The 22,236-nt window shown below is 46.8% G+C and overlaps 1 protein-coding gene across 1 annotated transcript in view; it reads left to right on the top strand.

The window, feature by feature from the left end:
- The window catches only part of BMP7 (bone morphogenetic protein 7), a 39,267-nt gene that overhangs the window by 12,696 nt on the left and 4,335 nt on the right, over window positions 1-22,236 (top strand). The window contains exons 2-3 of the mRNA XM_064391386.1: window positions 11,823-12,015; window positions 21,923-22,071. Of these exons, the coding sequence (XP_064247456.1) occupies window positions 11,823-12,015; window positions 21,923-22,071 (342 nt within the window). The remainder of the gene's footprint in view (window positions 1-11,822; window positions 12,016-21,922; window positions 22,072-22,236) is intronic.

The following is a 22,236-nucleotide window of genomic DNA, read 5'->3' on the forward strand; positions in this document are numbered from 1 at the left end:
GCTCTTGGGGCTGTATAGAGTTAATAAAAAGCAAACAGCCGCCTGCTTATTTCTCAATAAAATAAATGTGTTGCACAGCAAATGTTCCTAGAAAGCAAAAAGCTCCTGTGCATGAGCTATGAGTCCCATCACAGGCTAAAGGACAGTGAGAGGGTGTGTGGTGCTGGAGGGAGGGTCATTCCAGGCAGTGACCTCCTCTCCAGGTCCCGTGTCCCAAACCCAGTGCCCCACCTGAGCTCGCCTCTCTTGGCAGCACAGAGGAAACATGATGATCTCAAAGAAAAATGTGAACTAGGTCATGAAGTCACACTTGCATGAGGAAGGGCACTCCACAGTGTCTTTGTAAGCAGAAACTGAAGTTTCTAATGGTTATTTTCCAAAACATGCCTCCAAATACTTTGTTTCTGTTTAATAATTATAAACCGCGTTAATACCACTGGACCTCCCACATACAGAACACCTGAGGAAGAGGCAGTGGCTGCAACAGCCGGGGTGCAAGGAGAGCACTGCTCTGGCAGGGATTTCCCCTCTGGGCAGCTGGACCTTTCCCCTCCATGGTTTGTTGTCCCCTGATCCCCCAGCTCTCCTGGCCCAGAGCTGCAGATGTTTGTCAGTGCACAGACAAGCTCGAAAGGCCCAGCTGGTCGTGGTCTTGGGGCACAGCTCTGTGTGTACATTCCAAGCTGAGATTTTGCTGATCACAATCAAAGGCTGAGATCCTTATCTGATGGCCTCGTGCCTGATATCTGCTGCTTATTTTGTAATATCCCACAAACTGCTCTCTCAACAGCACCAGAATCTGGGAATTTCAGCTGAGAAATCCAGCGAGTTGTATGGCTTCAGACCTGGGAAACTGGTTTTTAATTATTTTCCTTTTATCCCAGTAAACCACAAGAAAGGCTGGATTCCCTGCAACTCCTGCCCTGCTCCTCCCAGGCAGCCTGTGCAGGTGTAGGCCCACACTCCTGAGCATTTGGGGGCATGCTGGAGCTGTTGTGGCAATACAGTATTAAAGGAGGATTAATTAGATTTATGCTATTTATTTGGGCAGCTGTTCAGTAGATGAAAGGAAGTCTAATGCAAATGAAATGAATAAGCCCTAAGAGGCCAATGTCCAGTCACTTCCCACTCGCGTCCCTCAGCACAGCTGGTGCAGAAATGGGCACATTCTTTTGGCAAAAATGAGGCATTTGAAGATTCCATCAGCTGAGCTTTCCCTTTCAAGTGTTGCCAGTAGATGCACAACGTATACATGTGCTTTTAGAAGACTTTTATTTTGAACTCAAGATGTGAATCTATGGCATTAAGAAAAGCAGAACAATCCTTTATTTAGCTGCACCTGCACCTTAATGCCTAATGAGTTTAGTCTGATGGAATCCAGACCTCAGGAAGGATTATAAATTCTCATTTGATTTCATTTACTTCTAAAATACCTTAAACCAGCTGTACCAGTCCAGAATCCAGTCCTTCTTTCTCTATCACTTTTACAAGTGTTGAATCTTTTGCTGTCTTAAGCAACTTTATGCTACATAATGATACTGCAATAGTAATAAAAAACAGAGAGCAGCTTGGAAAAAAATAGTGTAGAATAATGTAGTAGAAGATAATTAATGTATAAGTATCTTAACTTAAAAGTACCACATTATGAGCACAAAAGTTTCCTAAAGTCCTTTTGGCCCTGGAGGGAAGATTTGGAGCTCACTCTCCAGACACCAGAGGTACCTTTAGCCATTTCTGTCTGTTTTGTATAAACACATCAGAGATGCTCAGGCAGTGACCTTCCCAAAATTACTGACTCAGGCTGCTTATTGTGAATAGTAGTTAATTTATCAAATAAAACTTATTAACCCCAGTGTAGGTACTGGAATGCAAGGGGGAAAATTGATCCTGTTACATCTCTGCATGATCATATCATTGCATTGAAGAATTAGCATAACAAGATTTGGTTTTAATTTGCACGTCCTCTGCACATGCCAGATTGAGGTGCCTGTGCCCCCAGCAGGCTCTCATTTCCTTCAAGTCCTTCCCCTGTGGGCTTTTTTCCCCATTTCAGGTTTGCCTGTAGCAGTGTCTCACACTGCCTCTTATCTCCCCTGGCTGAATACACTTCATTTCTACCAGATTTTCTCAGCTCTGTCCCTCCTTCCTCGGGCCTGGGGATGTTTCTGTTTGCTCAGTCTGTGTACAAGCAGTCAGGGCAGGCTGCTGGTTTTTGCATCAGGGATATTCTGAGACCTGCTCATTCTCAGAGCAGGTTGCAGGAAGCACCTTGGGCCCCATTTGTCAAGAGTCTGGACTGGGGGATTATTTTTCTCAATAAACCTTATTGCCACTTAACTTTTCTCCCTCTTTGTGCTCTGCAGCCTCCTCCCCCTTGAGACACCCATCACCCTCCTGCTTTCTCCTCCTCCCTTTTGTGTGCTGTGGCTGCCACCTCAGCCTGATCCTCATCAAGAATCCTCCCCAGACTGCCACTCACTATCTCCGTGACCCTTGGATGCCCTGGCAAAATGTGTGACTTGCAATTCACACCTCAGGCTGGCACAGCTTTCCTGGGAATTTGGCCTGGCCGGATGCAGCTCCCTGATTCCACAGAGCCAGGGAAGCAGCCTTGCTGTCCCCTGAATCACAAAGCCAGTGAGCAGTGTGATGCAGCCATCATCTCTGCTCTAAGGGGGGAAAGAAAAACGTACTCCTGCATCTTCACACAGCCATCATCTCTGCTCTAAGGGGGGAAAGAAAAACGTACTCCTGCATCTTCACATACCTCCCAGAGGATCTGGGGGATGTGTGAGGCAGCAGCATGCCTCTGCTCCCAGGCTGTGCCATTCCACGTTGTGCAGACAGAGAAAAGAAAGCAGGAGCAATGATGAGCTTCTGCCTGCCCTTTTGCTCACTGCTCACTTTGGCTGCAGGGACATTTCCAGGGCAGGGTGTGGAGCAGGGCTGAGGCTGCCCTTGGGTGCTGTGCACTCACCCCAGCCTGCCCTGTGCACCCAGGTCCCTGCAGGAGCTGCTGGCCTGGTGCACCCATCCCCTCTTCCAGGTTCACAGACACAACAGCCCTGCTCTGACAGGGGTGAACACCAGCTCCCAGAGCCAGCACGAGCCATCTGTGATGGCCACAACACTGGGGGGACACAGGATTTGCAGCATCACCACAGTCCCCAGCTTGTCTCTCTGGAAAACAGCCACCCACAAGTTTTGGGAATGGGAGAGCTGGAGGGGTGAATCCCCATGTCAGCACTGTCCTGGGTTCCCCCCTTTGCTGTGAAAGGAGGAAGAGAAACAGGATCTGAGAGCCTGGAGAGGGAGGCCCTGCAGGAGATTTCCTTATAGTGGATTCCAGGAGGATGAAGGTAGAAATAGAGGGAGTCTGTCAAAAGGAACAACTTCATGAACTCCCATTTTTTTACTTTTCCCTGTCACCCCTCCCTGAATTCTCCATTCCCTCACACTACTCAAATCCCACAGCAACCCTCAGTGCATTACAGCAGCTGCAGATGGATTTCAGCTCCATGTGCTGCTGTGCTTCACGTGACAGGGCTGTGAATAAGGTATTCTGTAAAAACACAACTCTTCCCTGCTTATTTAACTTTGCTTTCCCCAGATACACATGCAGACACAGCAAACAGCACCAGGAGTCACACCACCATCGGTCTGTTTACTATTAGGAGGGTTTGGTGTTCTCAGAGCAGTCCCACGTGTAAATTTTTCACAATACCTTTCATCTCGTCTGGCTCTGCTTTCAGCAGAGAAACCGCAGCCTGAGCGGGCACCCATCAGGGTACACTCGGGAAGGAAAATGGATTACCTGTGCTTAACCTGCCCAGATACTTCATGCATGGGCTTTAAAAAGAAATGGTTTTACCATCCAGCATTGCCTTGGAGTGTCTGCAGAGAAATCCCAGCAGGGAATGTCTCTGAATCTGGCAGCATGCACGATTCTCTCTGTCCCTTCCTTCCCAGTGACTGCTTCCCCCTTTGCCATCGACCATACTTGGGAATTTTAACTTGAAGGACTCCTGGGTGACACATGGGGCGAGAGGATGTGGTGACTCACAGCATCCTGTGGTCCCTACACCACATTCCATGGTGGCATGTGGCTCCTGGGGAAGCAGGTGGCTCCCGCACCGCGCTTGAAGCCCTGGGTACAACACTAACGCAGCACTGGGAGAACACCAACTTAGGAACACCAGGAAGGGAGAAACACCAACTTCTGTCCTGAGCAGCCCTTGCTAGCTGAAGTTTGACTTAGTCAGGAAGAACTTGCTGCTGTTTGGGAGATAATTAAACCCATCTTCCCTCGCCCGGCTGTTTGCACACGCACAATGATACCATTGTTCAGAGTCATGCAACACATATGCTGACATTAAAGTGTTTAATCTTGTACTACAGTATTCCATTATTTTTTGGACATCTGTACATGATAGAAAGGCTACGTATTAAGGGATTTGTTGACAAAGAAATGGCTAATGCTGATACATGTGTGGACTGAAAGGATCTTTCCAAGTTGTGTTCTGCAGTAGGGAGGCTGCTGCTTCCCAGGCCTGAAGCCTGGCACAGATGTGATATGCACTGTTGCTATTACCACTTTTCAATTTATAACAAGGAGTCAGTGTTCAGAAGAATTTTGGAAGCTCCCTGCTGGGTTTGTGGCTAGGTGGTCTTGCTGGCAATACCAGCTCCATGCTGAAAGCTGAAAAAATGAAGTGATGGCTAAAGGGAGAATATTAACTCCAGAGGGGTTTTTTTTTCCCTTTCGAAGCAAAAATGCTTACCCCAGATCACTTTGCAGAGTGAGCACTAAAGAATTTCCAACCTCTGAGTTTGGGGATAGGGATTTATGGAGCCTGGTTTTCATCTTCTTTGAAATTAGTGCATTAATCCTGCTCTCCACCCATGGATGGGGCAGGACTTTGCCCTGGCACATGCTGAATTTACCATGCAAGACACAGTTTATCACCTTCTCCTCCCTGTACCTGGCTGTAAAATGGGTCCCTGAGCAGGGAGCAGCTGGGTGCAGGTTCCCTCCTGCTGAGCTCTGCCCTGGCTCACAGCAGCCCCTTCAGCAAAGGGCACATGGGGACAAGGAGTCAGGGCAGGGCTTGGGCAGATGAGCCCAGAGCCAGCCCCCAAATATCTGGGACAGGCAGTGTTTTCAGAAGGGGCAGGATGGCAGCAATCCCCCATGATGGGATCCATTAATGAGTTGTAGAAAAACCACAGGCTATTTTTCTAGTAAGCTTATGTCACAGATCAGAAAATTGGCTGTATTTGTTTTTCCTTAGGTTTCTCCAAAAACCTGCACTAGCTTCTAGATGACTTGGAGAGCTGCAACTATTCCATGTAAAAGGCCTGCCAAATACTGTTTTTATCACTCTTTAAAAAAAAATTAAAAATATATCCCATCACACACCCCAGGACATTTGCTCTACTCCATTTATAGAACTCCCAATTTATATTCTTCAACTATTTCTTCAATTATTTCTGTAACTGCTGCTTTAGCTGCCTAATGTCAGCATGTAAATCATGAAGCCAAGAGAATGAAACAGATGAAAACCAATCACAGAACTTTGCATTCCCAAATTCTTGCCATTATAAATTTCCTGCCACTGCCCCTGTAACTCTTGCTGTCAAGCACAATGAGGAGGGAAACATGTGCCTTCGCAGACTGTGGCCTGGCATGACATTATTGCAATAATCTTTATTATAGTCCCCCTTTTCCTCAGGAAAATATAAGGACTGACCTCGCATTTCTTGCTCAATTCTTGCTCCAGCTGAGCCCAGTAGGCTCTTTCAGCTGCAGAGACCGCTGGATCCTTCCCCTAATTGGTTTCCTCCTTCTTGAACCTCAGCAACATAAGGAGAAAAGGCCTATATTTCATAAATGCCATGGTTTTATCCACCAATTTAGAGACAAAGAAGCGCAATTTATAGAGGGAACATTTAATGCCTGTTAATTAGAAGCCCATCAAGAGGGCTCGAATTTGGCATGCCGAAAATTTACAGCTCAATTTCACAAGCCCCGAGCCCAAGGGGTGGCCCTGGCCTCCCTCCCGCCGTGCTGGGAGGTCCCTGGTCCTCCTGCCACCCTGCTCTGGGGCATGTGGGGAGCTGGGACAGGTCAGGATCCACCCTAAAGGCCATCTGGGAAAGGGGAAATTTGTTTCCAGGTGAATACACTTCCCAAGGGAGACAGGAGGGTGAGGCAGGAGACAGGAGTGGAGCTTCCCTTTGAGCCACGGGCTGGTGGGGCTCAGGTGGAGCTGGTGCCAGGACAGCTGGTTTCTGGGAATCTCTGCACTGACATGATGCAAGAGCTTCTGGAGCTTTGGCTTCGGTCTCAGGGGGTGATGACAGAGGGAAGGAAAGGTAAATTTTCTTGGAGAATTGAAATAAGACTCTGCTGGATCTCAGGACAGCCCAGGCGGCCCTCGGCCACCTCTGAAGGAACAGTGCCCATTTTCTGTACTCTGCAGCTGCTGGGGAGAAGGCAGATAAAGACTCTCCTACCCTCTAAACTCACCACACAGGTGGACTCTGAAAACCTGCTAGACCTTAATGCCAGAGTATGGCAGACTTTTTTTTTGGCACCTGAATCTCTGAGGGGTTTCTCAGGCAGCAGCCTGGCTGAGGCAAGGGGGTGTTGTCTTTTGGACTCTATTTTCCTTTGACTTATCTTTCAGTCTCAGGAATTCAGGACCTTTAATCTATTTGAGATTAAAGTCCTTTACAAATCCCTTCTGGCCTTTTTTGGGAGTGAAGAAGTTACAGACACCCTACTGCACATTCCTTCTGGTGCCTTTTTCCATTGTAAATGAGAAACAAGTAGCTCTAATTGTTGTAAGCACTACAATAAATGAGACAACTGCTCTCAAAGTGCCTTATAAAAACAATTAACATAATATCAGGTGAAAGCGTTAACAAGAAAATTTAAGTTTTTACTTGTTTATATATTCAAAGTATATTCTAAGTGCATCACCCAAATGTGCCAGGGAGGAAGAGGTGTGGAATTACCAAAGCTTTCCCAGTTTGGCAACCTGAGAACAGAGTCTATTCATCTGATGCTGAGTTTCTTTCTGCAAAGCAGTTTTTTTGCATCTTCAGAAAACAAGAGAGTAAAAATACCTAAGCAGGGAGATCGGCCTCCTGTGAAATCCATTGAAATTAGTGAAAAGATTTCTATTGACTTCCCTGGCATTTAGATAAGCTCTTTAATGCTTCAATAATAATTATTTTTAACACAGCCATTCTTGGAAAAGAGTCTTGCTGTGATTCCCCAGTCCTTTGCTCAGCACCTGGGGCTGCTGTGCTGGCTCCCAGGGCTGAGCTGGGATGTGTGGGGAGAAATTAAAACCCTGCAAGCTGTGCCCCACCACAATCCTTGTGTCACGAGCCAGGCCTGGCTACCAGCAGCCCCTGACACCAACCCAAAGGTCCAACCAGGGCTTGCAGAGTTAGCTCAGGCTGGCTTTGCACTGGCCAGCAGAGATTTACAAAGGAGCTGCAAAGAGTTGGAGTTAGTTTATTTCTAACCTCAACATACTTTGCTGTGAAAATGACCAAATGTGGGCTCAATTGAACTTTCCAGCTTTATGCTGATGTGTCATTTGCTTTGGAAGTTTGGGCACCTGGGGTGTTAAACCAGGACCTCAAGGTTTTCAGTCCAACATTATTTTTTTGGTACTGGCTTTAACTTCATTGCTGCAAGTTCTAAATATCACCAGCCACACTGTTTCATCCCTAATGTTTTTAAGTTCTCTATCTTCAGCACACGCCAGAACAAGCACCCAGTGTTTGTTGACATTTTATCTCCAGCTTTCCCATATTTTTGGATCTGATACCTGGCTGCTTCACACCTGAGCACATGTACCCATCCTGTTTGCTTTTAACCATCCCTGCCAGTTGCACAACTGTGTCCTGCCCCCTCTTGCATCACCATCAGGCCACAACAGAGGCTTGGAGAGACAAAGGACTTCAGAGAGCTGGGAGCCCTCTGTGTCAGATAGAGCAGCACTCAGATCCTGCTCAGATAGGCAAGGCCAGACTTTCCAAGGTGCTGATCTGCCTTGCATATTTGTGACAGGTGTGGCCAAGCCACTGATAACCACCAGCCCGAGATATTCCTTGTTTTGGCTGCATCACCTCAATTGTTCCCCCATGGTTTTTGGTGTCTGGTGTATTTTCTCATGCATCTGATGTCCTCCTCCATCCCACAGCTCCCAGCTCCCGTTGTCTCCACCTTTCCCAAGGACTATGCCAGAGGGAGTGTCTGATGATCCTCATCCACCATAGCTCCAATTAACTGCTCCTCTCACCATGCCAAGGGTTGTTTTACACCAGCAATTTTTGAGCCTTCTTGGTTAGGCCAGATTAAGCCCTGTGTTAAATTAGGCCAAATTAAGCTAGAATTTGTCTGCAGTGGTTGTACCTGCAAAATGCAACAGTGCTTCTAAGAATGAGGCTCATGTTCACACAGGCATCACCTGTGAGTGACTTTGGATTGTTGTTTAAGGAGAGGAAATGCCGTTTTCCCACAGTCAAGGCACACAGTCTGTTTCATTGCAGAATTATTTTTCAAGGGTGTTCTTCCTTTTCCTATTTTACAACCTTTGATTGCACATCCAGAGCTTTGGCTTCCTCTCCAAGCAGCTGCCTTGCCAAGGCATTTGAATTGTGAGCTGGAATTTCCAATGTTTGAAATTAGTATCTGGGCTAAAATCATTCACCAAAGACTTTGGGTAGTAGATTTGTGAGAACTATGAGCCTGGGACAAAGATGAGTTGTCCTCATATCCAGCAAATCTCCAAAATGCTTGATGTGTTTTAAGGGAGCATTTAACATTAAAGCAACATTAATGGCAAACAAACAGCTGAGATTAAGTCCTTCAAGGATGACCAAAAGGTTCTTCTTATGGTCATTGTGTCAATCGGGATCATGGATTTTATAAATCCAATGGAGGAACTACAGTCACATCCAAAGAGCTGCAGCAATTCTCTTGACTGTTTCAGTGAACACTTAAAATACCACTATTCCCCCTTGCCTTTTTTCCAAGCTCTCCCCCCTACTCTCCCCCTTCCAACCCCTCAGGTAATTAACTGGAAACGACCCAGTTGCAGCATTGTCAAAGGTCTAACACCCATCAAACCCAGGAAACTCAGGCTCCTTGAATGCTCCCCTGCTTACCCCGTGCTGTTGTGCTGAAGGTATTACAGGGGTCTGCAAAAAGTGCTTGATCAGATATACTGTACCACATGTTCCCAAACACCAACACACAGCAGCATGATTTGGGGATAGGATTTCAGCCTTCATAATGAAGAGTCTTGCTTTTATGAGCTCGAGTCAGACCCTTAACGTTATTTTAACATAGATTTTGGTGTTTAATTATGTAATAAGATTTACTGCAGTCATCTAACAGATGTTGATTCAGGGTCAGTGTTTCTCATAAATTAGTTCTGAAAGGATTTGTTACTTCTGGGTCAGCAGATAGGTCCAGAGTGCAAAGAAAAAGGGGAAAAACAATAAACACTGAGTTGAAGGGTTTCTTGGGATTCTTTCTTCAGTTACATATCCACATATTTTCATGATCTTAATGACTATAGCCACAGGAATGTTTGCTTTAACACTAAAGATGGCTCAGGCCAAAACCCTATATCCAAACATCTGCAAAGCATGGGAAAGTTCAAACTTTGGGGCTCTTTATTTTATGACCCTGGCTGTTAATTTTTCATACTAACACGACACATTTTTCCTAGGGCTCAGCAGTGGGAATTGCTGTGAACTTTAGCAGCACCCCAAAAAGTTCCATCTTCATGTGCTTGTTGTCAGACCTTGTGTATAAAGTGCAGCTAAAGGCCAGTGTTGGTTGATGTGGTTGTCATCACACACGTACTGAAAAACTGCACCCACCTTCCTCTGGAAATTCAGCCTTCCCATGTCTTTGGAAGCAAATCATGTTTGTACATCCTACTGCTAACAGCTGCAACTAAACCCACACAGCATTATACTCATTCTTCTACATTTGTGGTTAAAGGAGGGATTCCATATTAAAGTATTTTTCATTCCATTTTAATTTACTTGCAGATAAATTCCTTTAAAACTGAAATTATGCTCTTTATATCTTATTCTGTTAGGAGTACTTTGGAGGAAAGGGATTGAGGCTCATTTAATAGTGTTGCTAGCACGTCCAGGGCAGTTGTAGCCTGCCAAGTCTTTCACAAATGCTGGTGAATATTCACAATATTCCTCCTCATCAGGGTATGAGACACTGAATGTTGCCCCTGAGATGTTTTAGTAGAGGTGCAACAGAGACTGCTCAACACATAAAACCATTCGCTAAACTTAACCACCTTTGTCTTGGAAAGCTTAGAGGTTTCATACCTAAAAAACTCCTCTAGGATGAATCCCAGCCATGAGTAAGAGCTCTGAAGCATTTCCCTGAGCAGCAATCACACAGTGGCAAACTGGACTCCTCACAGACGGGATGTGAGAGAGGAGGAAGAGTCCATGGCCAGCTGCTGAGCCTCAGCCAGCAAAGCAGCCCTGAACCTGCTCCGTGCTTGGACACAGCCCTGCTCCCAGAGCCTGCCCACGCTCTGTCCCTGCCATGGGGACACCCTGCCCAGGCCTGACCTGTGCTTGTACCATGGAGAGCTGTGAATTTAAACAGCACTTTCCAGACCCGGGCTTGAAACTCCTCTTTTCCAGGAGCAATTCCCTTTAAGTCAATGGATTTACACAATGGATTTGCTGCTGCCAGAAGAAAATCAGGCCTGTAGAAAGACACACATTCTTCGCCAAGGAAATCTCAGAGCTAACTACTTGAATTGTGCAGTCAAGCTGCAGAGGGGTCAAGTGGACAGACGACAGGACTGGGACATATAGGAAGTCCCTGGTTCAAACCTCAGCTCTTAAAATGTCATGCGTTGTGACCTCGGGCGAGTCAGTTCAGCCCCTTATACCTCCATTTCCCCCTTTTCCTTTGTCTGACTTGTCTGTTTAATTTGGAATTTGTTCCAAGAAGGGTGCCTTGCCTCATGTGTTGGGCTGGGGCACTGACACCTCTCCTCCCCCTTGCTGGAGGACTGGCTTGAAGTCTTTGTTTGCTCCCAGCACTGACCCCTGCTTCCGTCCCACGAGCAGGGTTACACGGGACCACCAGCTGTCCATCAGGGGACAGGCAGGCCTGTCACCCCGTGGGATGTCACACACCCCAACGCCAGCCTGGGAGGACCTGGCACTTGTTATTTCACAGTTAGGGTTGGGAGGTGGAAGATAGTCCTCACTTTGGACAGATCCTTTAAAACGAAAGCTTCGACCCTACACAGCGGAGCCATGAGTTCAGCTGGCACCAAATGTGGGTCACTGGCATGAAAAGCCTCAAGGGCTGGAATTTGTGTCTATAGTGTGTGGGTATGTGTGTGTGTGATTGTCAGGAGCAGAGCCAGGCCAAGAACCAGCACTCCTGAAAAGCCCCATCTGTTTGTCTCAGCTCCTTCCCACAGCAGCTCGGTCGTTATCGGTGGCAAATGTCCAGAGTCACTTGTCAAGCACAAAGCTGCCAAAAATCATTAAAACACAATGGCCCCCTGTGCCAGCCAACTGTAAAAGTGCTCCAAAGGGAGCCTGATAAACACACGTATGCCCATAATAGCCCAGATAGAGGCAGGTATTTCCTCTGTGCTTTCGTGACCTGAGCAGCCCCTGAGACGCTCCCATCAGATATTCCCGCCCTTTTCTCTTGTGGCGGCTCTTGAGCGTGTTCGACGGCGAGGGGAAGGGAACAAAGCAGGTGCCTAATGGGCTGTTTTCTGTTTCAGTGGAGCATGACAGAGAGTTTCACCACCAGCGCTGCCACTACCGAGAGTTCAGGTTTGATCTCTCGCGGATCCCGGAGGGGGAGGCGGTGACGGCGGCCGAGTTCCGCATTTACAAGGATTACATCCGCGAGCGCTTCGACAACGAGACCTTCCAGATCAGCGTCTACCAGGTCCTGCAGGAGCACCCGGGAAGGTGAGGGGCCCACGGGGAGACCCTGCTGAGGGCACAACTGGCTGTTCCTGCCGGGAGTTACAGCCAGGGCTCTCACAGGTCTTGGTGCCACCAGCACGAGTGGCTGGGTTTGGCATTGGGGCATCCAGGGGACCCCAGCGATGCTCTGCAGCAGCTCCTCTGTGTTGTGACAGGGGCACAGGTGCCCTGGGAGCCTCCCCGTGGCCCAGGGAGCATCCCCAGCACTCCTGCTCTGGCCTCTGGGAGCACTCAGTAGCTTGGCCATGTGCTAGTGCAGAAAATGTATCATAAACCAGAATATTTCAAGATTTCTGGAAGCACTCCCCTCTTCCTCCTGCTTCTGATGGATCCTGAGGTGGCAAACCCAAATGCTTCCTTTGGAATTGCAGCTTAATTACTAGCCCTTATTATCAAAGGCATTTGAGCTCCCTAATTAACAAAGACAGATGACACCATGCTTTTTATATTGACTGATTGTTTTGCATGTGCAAAGCTACAAGATGAGCTATTAAATCCCTTCCAAGCAATTATTAATGTATGCCAAGCTCCCTGACAAATCCTCCAGGGAACTTGAATAAGAACATATGTTCAATTTTCTCATCTGGTTTTAGTTCCAATTAATCAGCAATCCCAAACCACTTATCAAAGGCACTTAGTTTCATTTGCACATACTTCTTTCACATACAAATCCTACCAAAAGTGAGATCGCATTTATTTATGTGAAAAGAATTTACAATCACATTCTAGTCAGAAGTTATTCTTTAGGACTACTAAATATGGGCTAATAATACTACAGTCCTAATTTAGGTTTATGAAAAGAGAAACACTAGGGATTTAAAAAGTGGAAAGTCCAAAAGGGTAAGAAAAAAAAGTATAATCAGTACTCTGGCTTTATAGTTTTATAAGAGCTAATAAAAATGCAGAAAAAAATTGAAATATATCAGGAAACCTTGTCAACTTTTTTTTAATGGTGAGAATTTCTGCTGGCTTTGCTGGATGGTAAAAATATTTAACCACTGGTGTGTTTTCTTCTACATCTGAAATTCTGATTTTATAGCTTAAAACTCATGGTTCTCCTGGCACTTCCAATGATGCAATCATTTGCAGCGTTTGGGAACTGTGCTAAAATGAATCTATTTGTATCAAACAGTGGTAATTCAAACTGTGCATTTTAACCAGGTCTTCCTTAAAGGAGAAGGCAGCAAGCCAGAGCTGTGCACAGGGTCCATCAGATGTCCTGCTTACCCTAAGCATTTCATTTCATTCCCTCCTAGGCCATTCCAGAGGCAGCAGCCTCCCTGTGCTGCATTTCTCCAGTGGGTTATTTAGGTACCAGCCTGCAGGGATGACTTTCCAGTCTTGGGAAGAGCAGAAACTGTGGATGTGCTGGCAGAGAAGGAGGCACCAGCCTGTGTGCCAGGGCACAGGGGAACTGCCAGGAGCCTGCTCTGGAGTGAATGACCTTCCTCATCAGGTGCCAGGGAAGTTCCCCTCGGGTCCTGATGAGTGAGGTGCCCATTAGGAATCTTACTGACAGAGTCAGAACGAGATCTGATATCTTAATTTTACAGTGGTGCATCCAAAAGGTTGTTTCAGCTTTGTTTAGAGAGGATGGGAAGGTACTGCTGGGGAGAGCTGTGTGTGGAGCAGCAAATGCTTCTGCAAACTCTCTCCTCCACTAATTCCTATTCCTAAAGGAAAAAAAAAATGTATGCAAAGGGTGGGCATATACATCAACCACTGTCTGCAAGAGGTGAGGAATCTTGTTAATTATAAGATGTTCCAGCCACAAGACTAGATGCAATTTTACTGCATCACATTCACCACAGCAACACTATTTTTAATGAGTCTTCATGCATATTCCCCTTTTGCATACATTTTGGCACAGGCAATGGTGAATTTTGAACAGCTTGTCCTGAAAAAATATTCCTGTTGGTTTGGATTGACCAAAGGTAAAAATATTGTCACTACCATTTGTAAAAATATTTGCTCTTTTTCTGCATTTTTCCACTGACATTTTCCACCCGGCTCTGTCACAGCCCAGTCATCCAAGTCAGTGTGTCATTGGGCAAGTGGAGAAAGAAAACAAACTCTCTCCAGTGTTGATCAAAAAACACCCATTGACTTTGATGCTTCCTTGGCTGTTTGTCTCATCCTGAGCTGCTGGAAAGTCAGCCCCATCTGACGTTGTTAGCAACAAGAGCAAAACAAAGCCAAACCCTCCCCACCACGCAGGCAGGGAAACCTCTGCTGCCTTCGGGTTTCCTTCTCCCAGGGCTCTCCTGACACAGAAGCACTGCTGGAATTGCCTTTTGAGACCTGAACCTGAGATTCTCCAGGCTGTGCAGTGCCCGAGGCACGGCAGCTGCTGCCAGGGGCAGCTCAGCATCCTCTCACACACGGCAGAGAGCAGGACAGCTCCCGGAGCCACCAACAGCACAGGGCGGGCTGGAAGGCTCAGGCTGAGGGGCACTGGAGAGGTTTTCCTCTGTGAGATGTGCTGCAGGCAGGATTTTCAGTGAAACCACTAAGAGCCTCCAGTTCGGAGGGTGTGATGGTGCCCTCAGCTCACATAAAGCAGAGGTATGAGCAGTTAATGACTTCACGAGTTCAGACAGGTCGGAGGTATCTAACCAGCAACATCTCTTGCGTGCGCTTCATTGTCAGTGAAAAATACAGGCTTAGGTGTTTCCAGAGCAACAGCTGCACCCCCAGCAGACCGTCCCCGAAATCCTGCCCCTCAACAGCTCAAGTGTTTGCAGGGTAGAAGCTCTCCCCCATCCACCTGCTCAACCTCACAGCCCTGGCAGCAAAAAGGAGGGCCCAGCCCTTCCTTTGCAGCAGATGAGATGTCACTTTGCCTTGGACTGCCAGAAATTACATCTCTGTCAGACTGAAGATATTATTGCAGGTGTTTGTAGGAAATCAGGCTAAATGATCAAATACTCTTTCTGGCTTTTCCAAATCTTTCCTTGCAAGGCAAGCTCTTCAAACTGGCAACATCTCCTCGATAAAAAGGCGTGCACAGCATTCTTTAGGCACACAGCATCAGTTATTCACTTTAGGCAAACAAGTACATTCATGAACAAAAATGTCCCAAATATCACAAACACTGATGATGTTTTAAGTGGTATAACATGCCTCAAAGCTTTCAAGTGCATAGCTCAAAGTCCAGTGACTCATGTCCAACTTCTTTTTGGACTTCGTGGCTCACTCTCCTAAAGCCTGGGAAGGTGTTCTGCAAAGCCAGTGCCTGACTTGAGCAGGGTGAGAGCAGCAGGACATCCAGTCCGGGTCTGTGGTGACAAACCCTCCTCAGTGGGAGCTGAAGGTGGCCATGGGGAGCCAGGGGCTGCTTAAGTCTGCTCCCCCTGGAAAAGGAGGGAGAGCAAAGCAGATCCCAGTGCTCAGCCAGGGCATTCCCCTCAGTTTATTAACCTGCAGCTGCAGAAAAAATGCAAACTGTAGAGCAGCCCTAAAGCTCAGAGCTCGATCCTGCTTTTCTATCTGCACCTTTTGAAGCTGGAATACCTCATCCCAGAGTTACATCTCCTGTTTCATTGGACCCAGCTCTTGCACTGCAGAGTGAATCCCAACCCCTTTGAAGTCGATGGGAGTTTTCTTACTGGAGAGAATAAAACCAGGTACTTGACCAGCCTTTGGTAATTGAAATGTAGTTGTTACATGTTCACTTTGTGGCCATTATGGATTTCACGGGCTTCAAAGGCAGTGATTTGAATGCTCATGTTACCAGCCCTACAGAAAAATCAGATCCTGCAGGATGCATTCCTGGGTTTGACTTGCAGCTGGAACGCTTTAGCTTGAGCTTCAAACTACACCACTGCTGCAGCAGATCAAACCTGAGCCCCTCTCCAGACCCCTTTCTGCCACTCACTGGAGTCTGCTTCCATGTTGTGGGTTGAAACATGTAATTCTAGTACCTAAGAAAGGCTTAGGCCCACCCGACCCATAAAGCAGATGTGCCTTCTTTTTGGGGCTTTTTAAAGTACCAGTGTGATCGTTCTGAGATGAGCACAGCACAGTTGGATTTAATGATGTGCCCCTAATGTCATGTAGCACCATGACAGTATCTACAAATACTGACAATAACTTTGATTATAATTTTTTGGTGACTTATCTGCAACTCAGTCCACAACTACATTTATCTCTCAGCAAGTAGCAAGGGAACTTGAGCACAGAGATCCTGCAGCTCTCCAAGAACAGAGCTGTATCTGGTTTTCTCCTTCAGACCATTCCTAAAAGCCACTGCAGCCTGCAAAACCTTTGACAAATCTTGAACTTAGCAAGGCACAGCTCTTCACAGACACTTGAGGAGCTGCAGGAGGCATTTTGCATACCCCAGTGGGTCCTTGGGTAAGTGATGCCCTGATCAACCTTCAATGCTGAGCAGAAACAGCTGTACAGAAAGTGTCAGAGACGTGTGTATAACCTCATTTCTCCCAGCACTGTTTTTACAACAGGCTTCACGTTTAGGAAACATGTTGCATCTCAGTAACAAACTCCCATTGCCACTTTTAATCAGCCTTTGAGATCTAGATCTTACCCTTCTCCAACACTAAGAAAGACAACACAGCTACTAGAAGCACACAAAGCAGAATTAAGAATCTGCTGCAATTTTAAAGTGAATTTAATTTTTCCCCTAGATTCAGCAGAATTTACACAGATCTGTTTCACTACCAGTACAGCCAGTTTTCAGGCCAATCCTTGGAAAACACCTCTAGCAAACTGAATTCCTGCTGTGGACATCCCTTCACCTGGCAGAGCCCCGGGGCTGTGTTTGGCTGGTGGCTCCTGCCTGGGGGCATGGGGAGAGCTTTTATCAGTGGGGAGAGCTTTTATCAGAGGGGAGGGAGAGGGAGGGATAAGCAGGGGATCCCAGGCACAGGGGAGGGAAGGTGTGGGAGGAGGGCTGCATCAGGTCTATGTACAGAGGGTGTTGCAAACGTGCCAGGGAGAGGCCCAGGGAGATCCTGGGGCCCTCTCAAAGTAGGAAAGTCTGAAAAATATTTTCCTAAGCTTGTCTTTGGACAGCTGCAGCTGACTTTAAGCAATGACACCAAGCAAACTGGAATCTGGATACGGCAGGTTTTTAATCCAAACAGATGTCTTCTAACCCCACATCTCCTCACACCCTGCCAGGATGCCCTTTTTGCCTCCTCCTCCCTCCACCTGCTCCAACCTGGATGTGACAAACCCCCTTCCCCAATGTCCTTGGGCTGCCTGCTGGAAAACTTGCCCTGTGCCTGTGACCCAAACAGCCCCTCTAGGGTTAGAATGTGAGTTGAGAGCAGAGGATTGTGCTGCTGCCTTAGACACTGTGCTTTACATGCTGAATCAATGAGAATTCAACATATCCATGCCTCAGGTGTTTCCTACTTTAAAACAGAAGCAGGAGGGTTAACCCACCTTTGTAAAGCCATCCAGAGGCTGTTGCAAGGTGCCTCTGTATGGTTACTGTAAAAGCACTGATATTGGAATTCCTGCAGGCAGAGGGAGGGAGCAGGGCAGCCCAGCTGCTCTTTGGGTGAGGATTCCCTGTCCCTGATGCAGGCAGGGGCAGCAGGAGCTGCTGCTGTCAGGACAGAGCCTGGGGGCTGCTCCCAGCACACACTGCTGGCTGGTCACAGAAATCACCTTGTCTTACAGTGCAATGGAAATTGCCAAGAGTCACCTTCACTGCTGCTGCCTGTCCCTTTTCCCATTTATTTTTATCCCACTTGGAAGTGCTCATTAGTGTTTACTACCACTTGTCAACCAGCAGCTTGAAATAACAGGGCTGACGAGCGGGACGGGGACAGTGAGTGAAGAAAACAGACATAGAAGCAGGGACTGCTTGGCAGGAGGGCTGACCTAAAATAGTGTGGACCTTACAGCATTATAGTCTATAAGTGCAGAGTTTTATCTCCTGCTCCCTTGCCAATGCAGAGTTTTTGTCTCTCATGTTTTCATCCATGTTCTCCTCGTGCCACAGCTCACCAAGGCAGGTGACTGGGGCACCTCCAGCACTTCTCATTTTTGGGTATGTTTCTAGTGTTTATGGCTTCAAACCAAGATGCATCCCAGGGACTGAAAAAGCACCCCAGCAAAAATCAAGAAGCCATACATCACATTTTCATGAAGCTTCATGGCTGTTAATTCTTTCTCTTATTTTAGAATTGCCGTGTTGCAACAATTCCCTTTATCCCACACCTTCCTTTCCCTGCCGTATCTGTACTTTTTTTCTCTTATTTCTGCGCTCAGTCCCACAATCCTCACTTCTTCCAGCCCTTTTCTCTTCACTAAATATTTGTGATCCCTTTCCTCACCACCATCAGCCCTTTGGCAGGTCAGCCCTTCCACCTCCATAGCTCCAGCTGCTTCCCAGACACGATCTCACATGCATCCTGCCCAGCCACCCTCACGCTGCAGTACTTGTTACTCACCCCTGAGCCCAGAAAACAAGTTCACTCAGGAAGTTTCACAGACCACACAGCACTTACATGACCTGTAGATAAATTTTTGGGAGTGCTTTCTAACAGGAGGTGACTCCCCTGTCTGGCATCCACTGTGAGACACTACCAAAGACACCAGCAGGCAAATGCCAACCTCCTGTCTTCATCTCAGGCTCCACTGAGAGCCCGATGCTTGAGACAAGCGAGCAGAAAGCCCCAAATTTTATCATTGCTAAAAGCTCTGACACTCCCGCTGATGTCAGTTCTTTGAACGCTGAGCCATTTTGATGTGGTCTCAACAGAACATACTTGTGGTCTGGATCCAGACTTTGTAATTTATGTAACTCTAATCTAGACATTAACATTTCCATGTCCCAGCTTAATTTTCCTGTAAAAGGAGGATCATGTGCCTTTCCTATCTCTTGCTCTGGAAAAAGGCACGGTACAGTTTCTTGCATGCACTGAAATTCTAAAATGAAGGAAATGAATGCAGGGCCAAGGAACCAAAGGGTTTTTTTGCCTCCTTGCTGCAGAGCCATCGCTCACATTGCTCCAGGAACATGCTCTGTGTGTACACAGCTGGAAGGTACAGGAGTGAGATGTGCACTAGAAACCTTTTCTCTTTGGGCTCAGATCTTTATCTCTCAGCTAAAACCCAAAGCAGCCACATTAGTTAGACTTAACCAGCACTACCTTCTGTGACAAGTCATTAGATGGGAGCCCTCAGAATAAATGTTGTTTAAGTCTTAGCAGAACAACATTTCTTTGCTGTGTTTACTGTGTCTTGTCCAACAAGGATATCTCGAGGGCTGGCTGCCTATTAGCTGGTGATTTAATGCTGTTTGCCTGTCTGTGGAGAGCAGGACATTCCACTTAAAGGAGGTTTTCTTTTTGAAAAGAACAAGAGGTTTCATCTGAACAGGAGCCACATCTCAGGAGCCTCTGCTTGCAACACCAGTGAGGTTCTGCATCCCACCCCTGGCCACTGCTGGGCCAGGGCAGAAAGCACTAACCCAGGGGTGCTCAAACTCCTCCAAAGGCATCTGACACTGGGCTTTTTTGGGGTCCAAATGTTCCAAGTGTGTGTGGGAAGGACATTTCCCTTCAGTGGGTCCCTTTGATCTCTCTCACTTCGGGCTTCCCCTGCAGGCCTATTGTTTGCACATTGCTGTAACTACAGGAAAACAAACGCATTATACAATTTCCCAGACTGACTCACCCTGGTACTTGATGCCTCTTGTAGTCTGCTTACCCCGATTGCATCATGTCAGCATGGGAAGCTTAAAGGCTGTTTTTTCTGAGTAATAATACTGCAGTTGAGCAGTAGCTAAAACCAAAAAAAAGATTATAATGATTGCTACTATCATCAACCTGCAAACTGCAAGGGGAGAAAACCAAGCAAGCCAAGTCCCTGTTAACTAAACCTTGTGTGAATCATGAGTTCCAGTCAGGGGCCATGCTTAAATAATGGACTATGTGAATAAAACACCCTTTTCTCCTGGAAACTTGGCCTCAGCCACTGGAACGGGCCAATCCATGCAACTGCCTCGTCCCTGGCTCCTCTGGGACGTGTTTGGTTCAGTGTGCTGTAAACAGGGAAGGGTGGGAGGCGTCCTGCGCTGTGGAAACGGGGCCACTGCTCCTGGGTGGGGATGAAACCCCAGGAGATTTGTCCCCTGGTTGGAGTTCAAGCTTCTTGCACTGCTGTAACTAACGTGACAGGGGTTACCCATCCTGTTTAAATTCAGATTTCCTGGGAGCAGAGCTGACTGAGCTGCCAGCACCTGCCTTGAGCCTCGGCTTTGCTGCACCACAGCCCTTCCTGAGCCACCCCTTTGGCTCCCAAACATCCACTGGAACACTCCCACAGGATCCCCTCTGCCTTGGCAAGGAGGTGTTGCAGCAAGTCCAGCTCTGCAGGGCTTCTTCCACAAACCAGAGCTTTGCTTAAAAGCAAGATCTAATTGCACCCTCAGCAGCACTGGCTGCATATGGGGTACCCAGATGGGGTACCCAAATCTGTCCTGCTTTAGGGAGGGAACACAGAATCCTCTTCCTGCACACCCTGAGCCCTGTGCTCACGTGCTCTGCAGGAACTCATTTCAGAAATTTAATTTCATGCAAGCCAGCACAGTCAGAGGTGGGTGGTGACATCCCTTAGCTCACAGAGGAAAGCATCATCTCTTACACACTCTGCCCCATTAAGGTTGAAAGGAAAGATAAATAATAAAAGCATTGCAAAAAACCCTCCATTCCTGTTCTGTGTGGGACAAAAGCTTCTAATTTATTGGTATGTCAGAGGGGGAAAGAATCACTAAAAGCTGTGAGTCAAAAGCCCTTATGCCAGCAGCTCTCCTCAGATTCATTTCTGATAAATTCATGTTTCATGCAAACAAGAGGCACTGTGTAAACCAAGCTGAATATACATATGTGCACTGACAAATCTATAGTGACCAAATTCATAAGGCCTTTAAAGCTTTGAGGATGTGATTAAAGGGTTTTTCAAGGATAGTTCTTCATTCAAAAGGATATAATTACTCTTGAACAAGTTATCATGCTTTTTCACTGTAGGTACAAAAGCAGCTCTTACAGGACTTGTCTAGACACTTCCACCATCTGTCTTTGTTCTTCTTTTAAAGTAATTTTTTATAAAAGCACTGCAACAGCATCTATTTTTTTAATCTGAGTTTTATCTCTTTCTTTTCTGATAAGAGAAAACTCCTTCCTTTACAGAACCTGGATTTTCTCAAATTTTAATTTTTCAGAAATTTGCCAAGAAATGTCTTGCAAATCTGAAATAATTTCACCTTTTTCAAAAGAACAGAATCTCTCTATTTAGGATCTTTTCCATTTTCTGATATTATTTCTTCAGCTAGAGTAACCTAAAAAAAACCTTTAAAAAAACACCCAAGCAGTGAATTGGAAAAAGGTTGTGACCCACAGCAGTGCAGACCTGTGACTGTGCAGAGGGTTATTGCCTCAATCAGTTATCTGTAACCTCAGATAAGCAATTAAATAAAAACAAAACAACTATTACATATGTTAATGTATGCACACCAATGTTCCAGCTGGCTTGCACCAACACTACAGTTATGCATAGAAGTCAGGAAATTATGCTTGGAAAGGTTAATGAGCAGCACTGTCTGCCCAATTATGGGATTTGCATATGCAAACAGTAATTCTGCAGATCTGGGCCTGGCAAGCATTTTTTTTGAAGTTGCATTAGGAGCTCAAGGTTAACAGCAAAGTAACCCCAAACCAGCTCAGCCCTGCTTGAACCCATTCTCCCTTTCTTGAAGAGAATTGAAGTTTCATTGGAGGGTGACTGGAGGGGAGCACAGCCCAGCCCAGCTCTGCCTATCGCTGAAATCCCAACCCCATGCACTGCCTAAAGGATGTTTGTGGAGACTCCAGTGGAAATCCTGGCAAACTGGGAATTCTGCCTTTCATTTCAGGGATTCAGATTTGTTCCTGCTGGACTCCAGGACGATCTGGGCTGCAGAGGAGGGGTGGCTGGTGTTCGACATCACCGCGACCAGTAACCACTGGGTGGTGAATCCCCAGCACAACCTGGGCCTGCAGCTCTCCGTGGAAGGCGTTGATGGTGAGTGCCACACCCAGCAGAAATCAGGGACTCTGGTTCAGGATTCCCAGCCAGGGGAAGCACTGAATATCATCTGATGGAAGTGCAGCAGGATTTTGATGCAACACTTTATGCTTGGGCAGTCCTCAAGGCTTTAAGTGAAGTCAGATACTAAAATAAATCAAC

The sequence above is a fragment of the Passer domesticus genome, chromosome 16 (genome assembly GCF_036417665.1).
Source record: "Passer domesticus isolate bPasDom1 chromosome 16, bPasDom1.hap1, whole genome shotgun sequence".
Classification (NCBI taxonomy): domain Eukaryota; kingdom Metazoa; phylum Chordata; class Aves; order Passeriformes; family Passeridae; genus Passer; species Passer domesticus.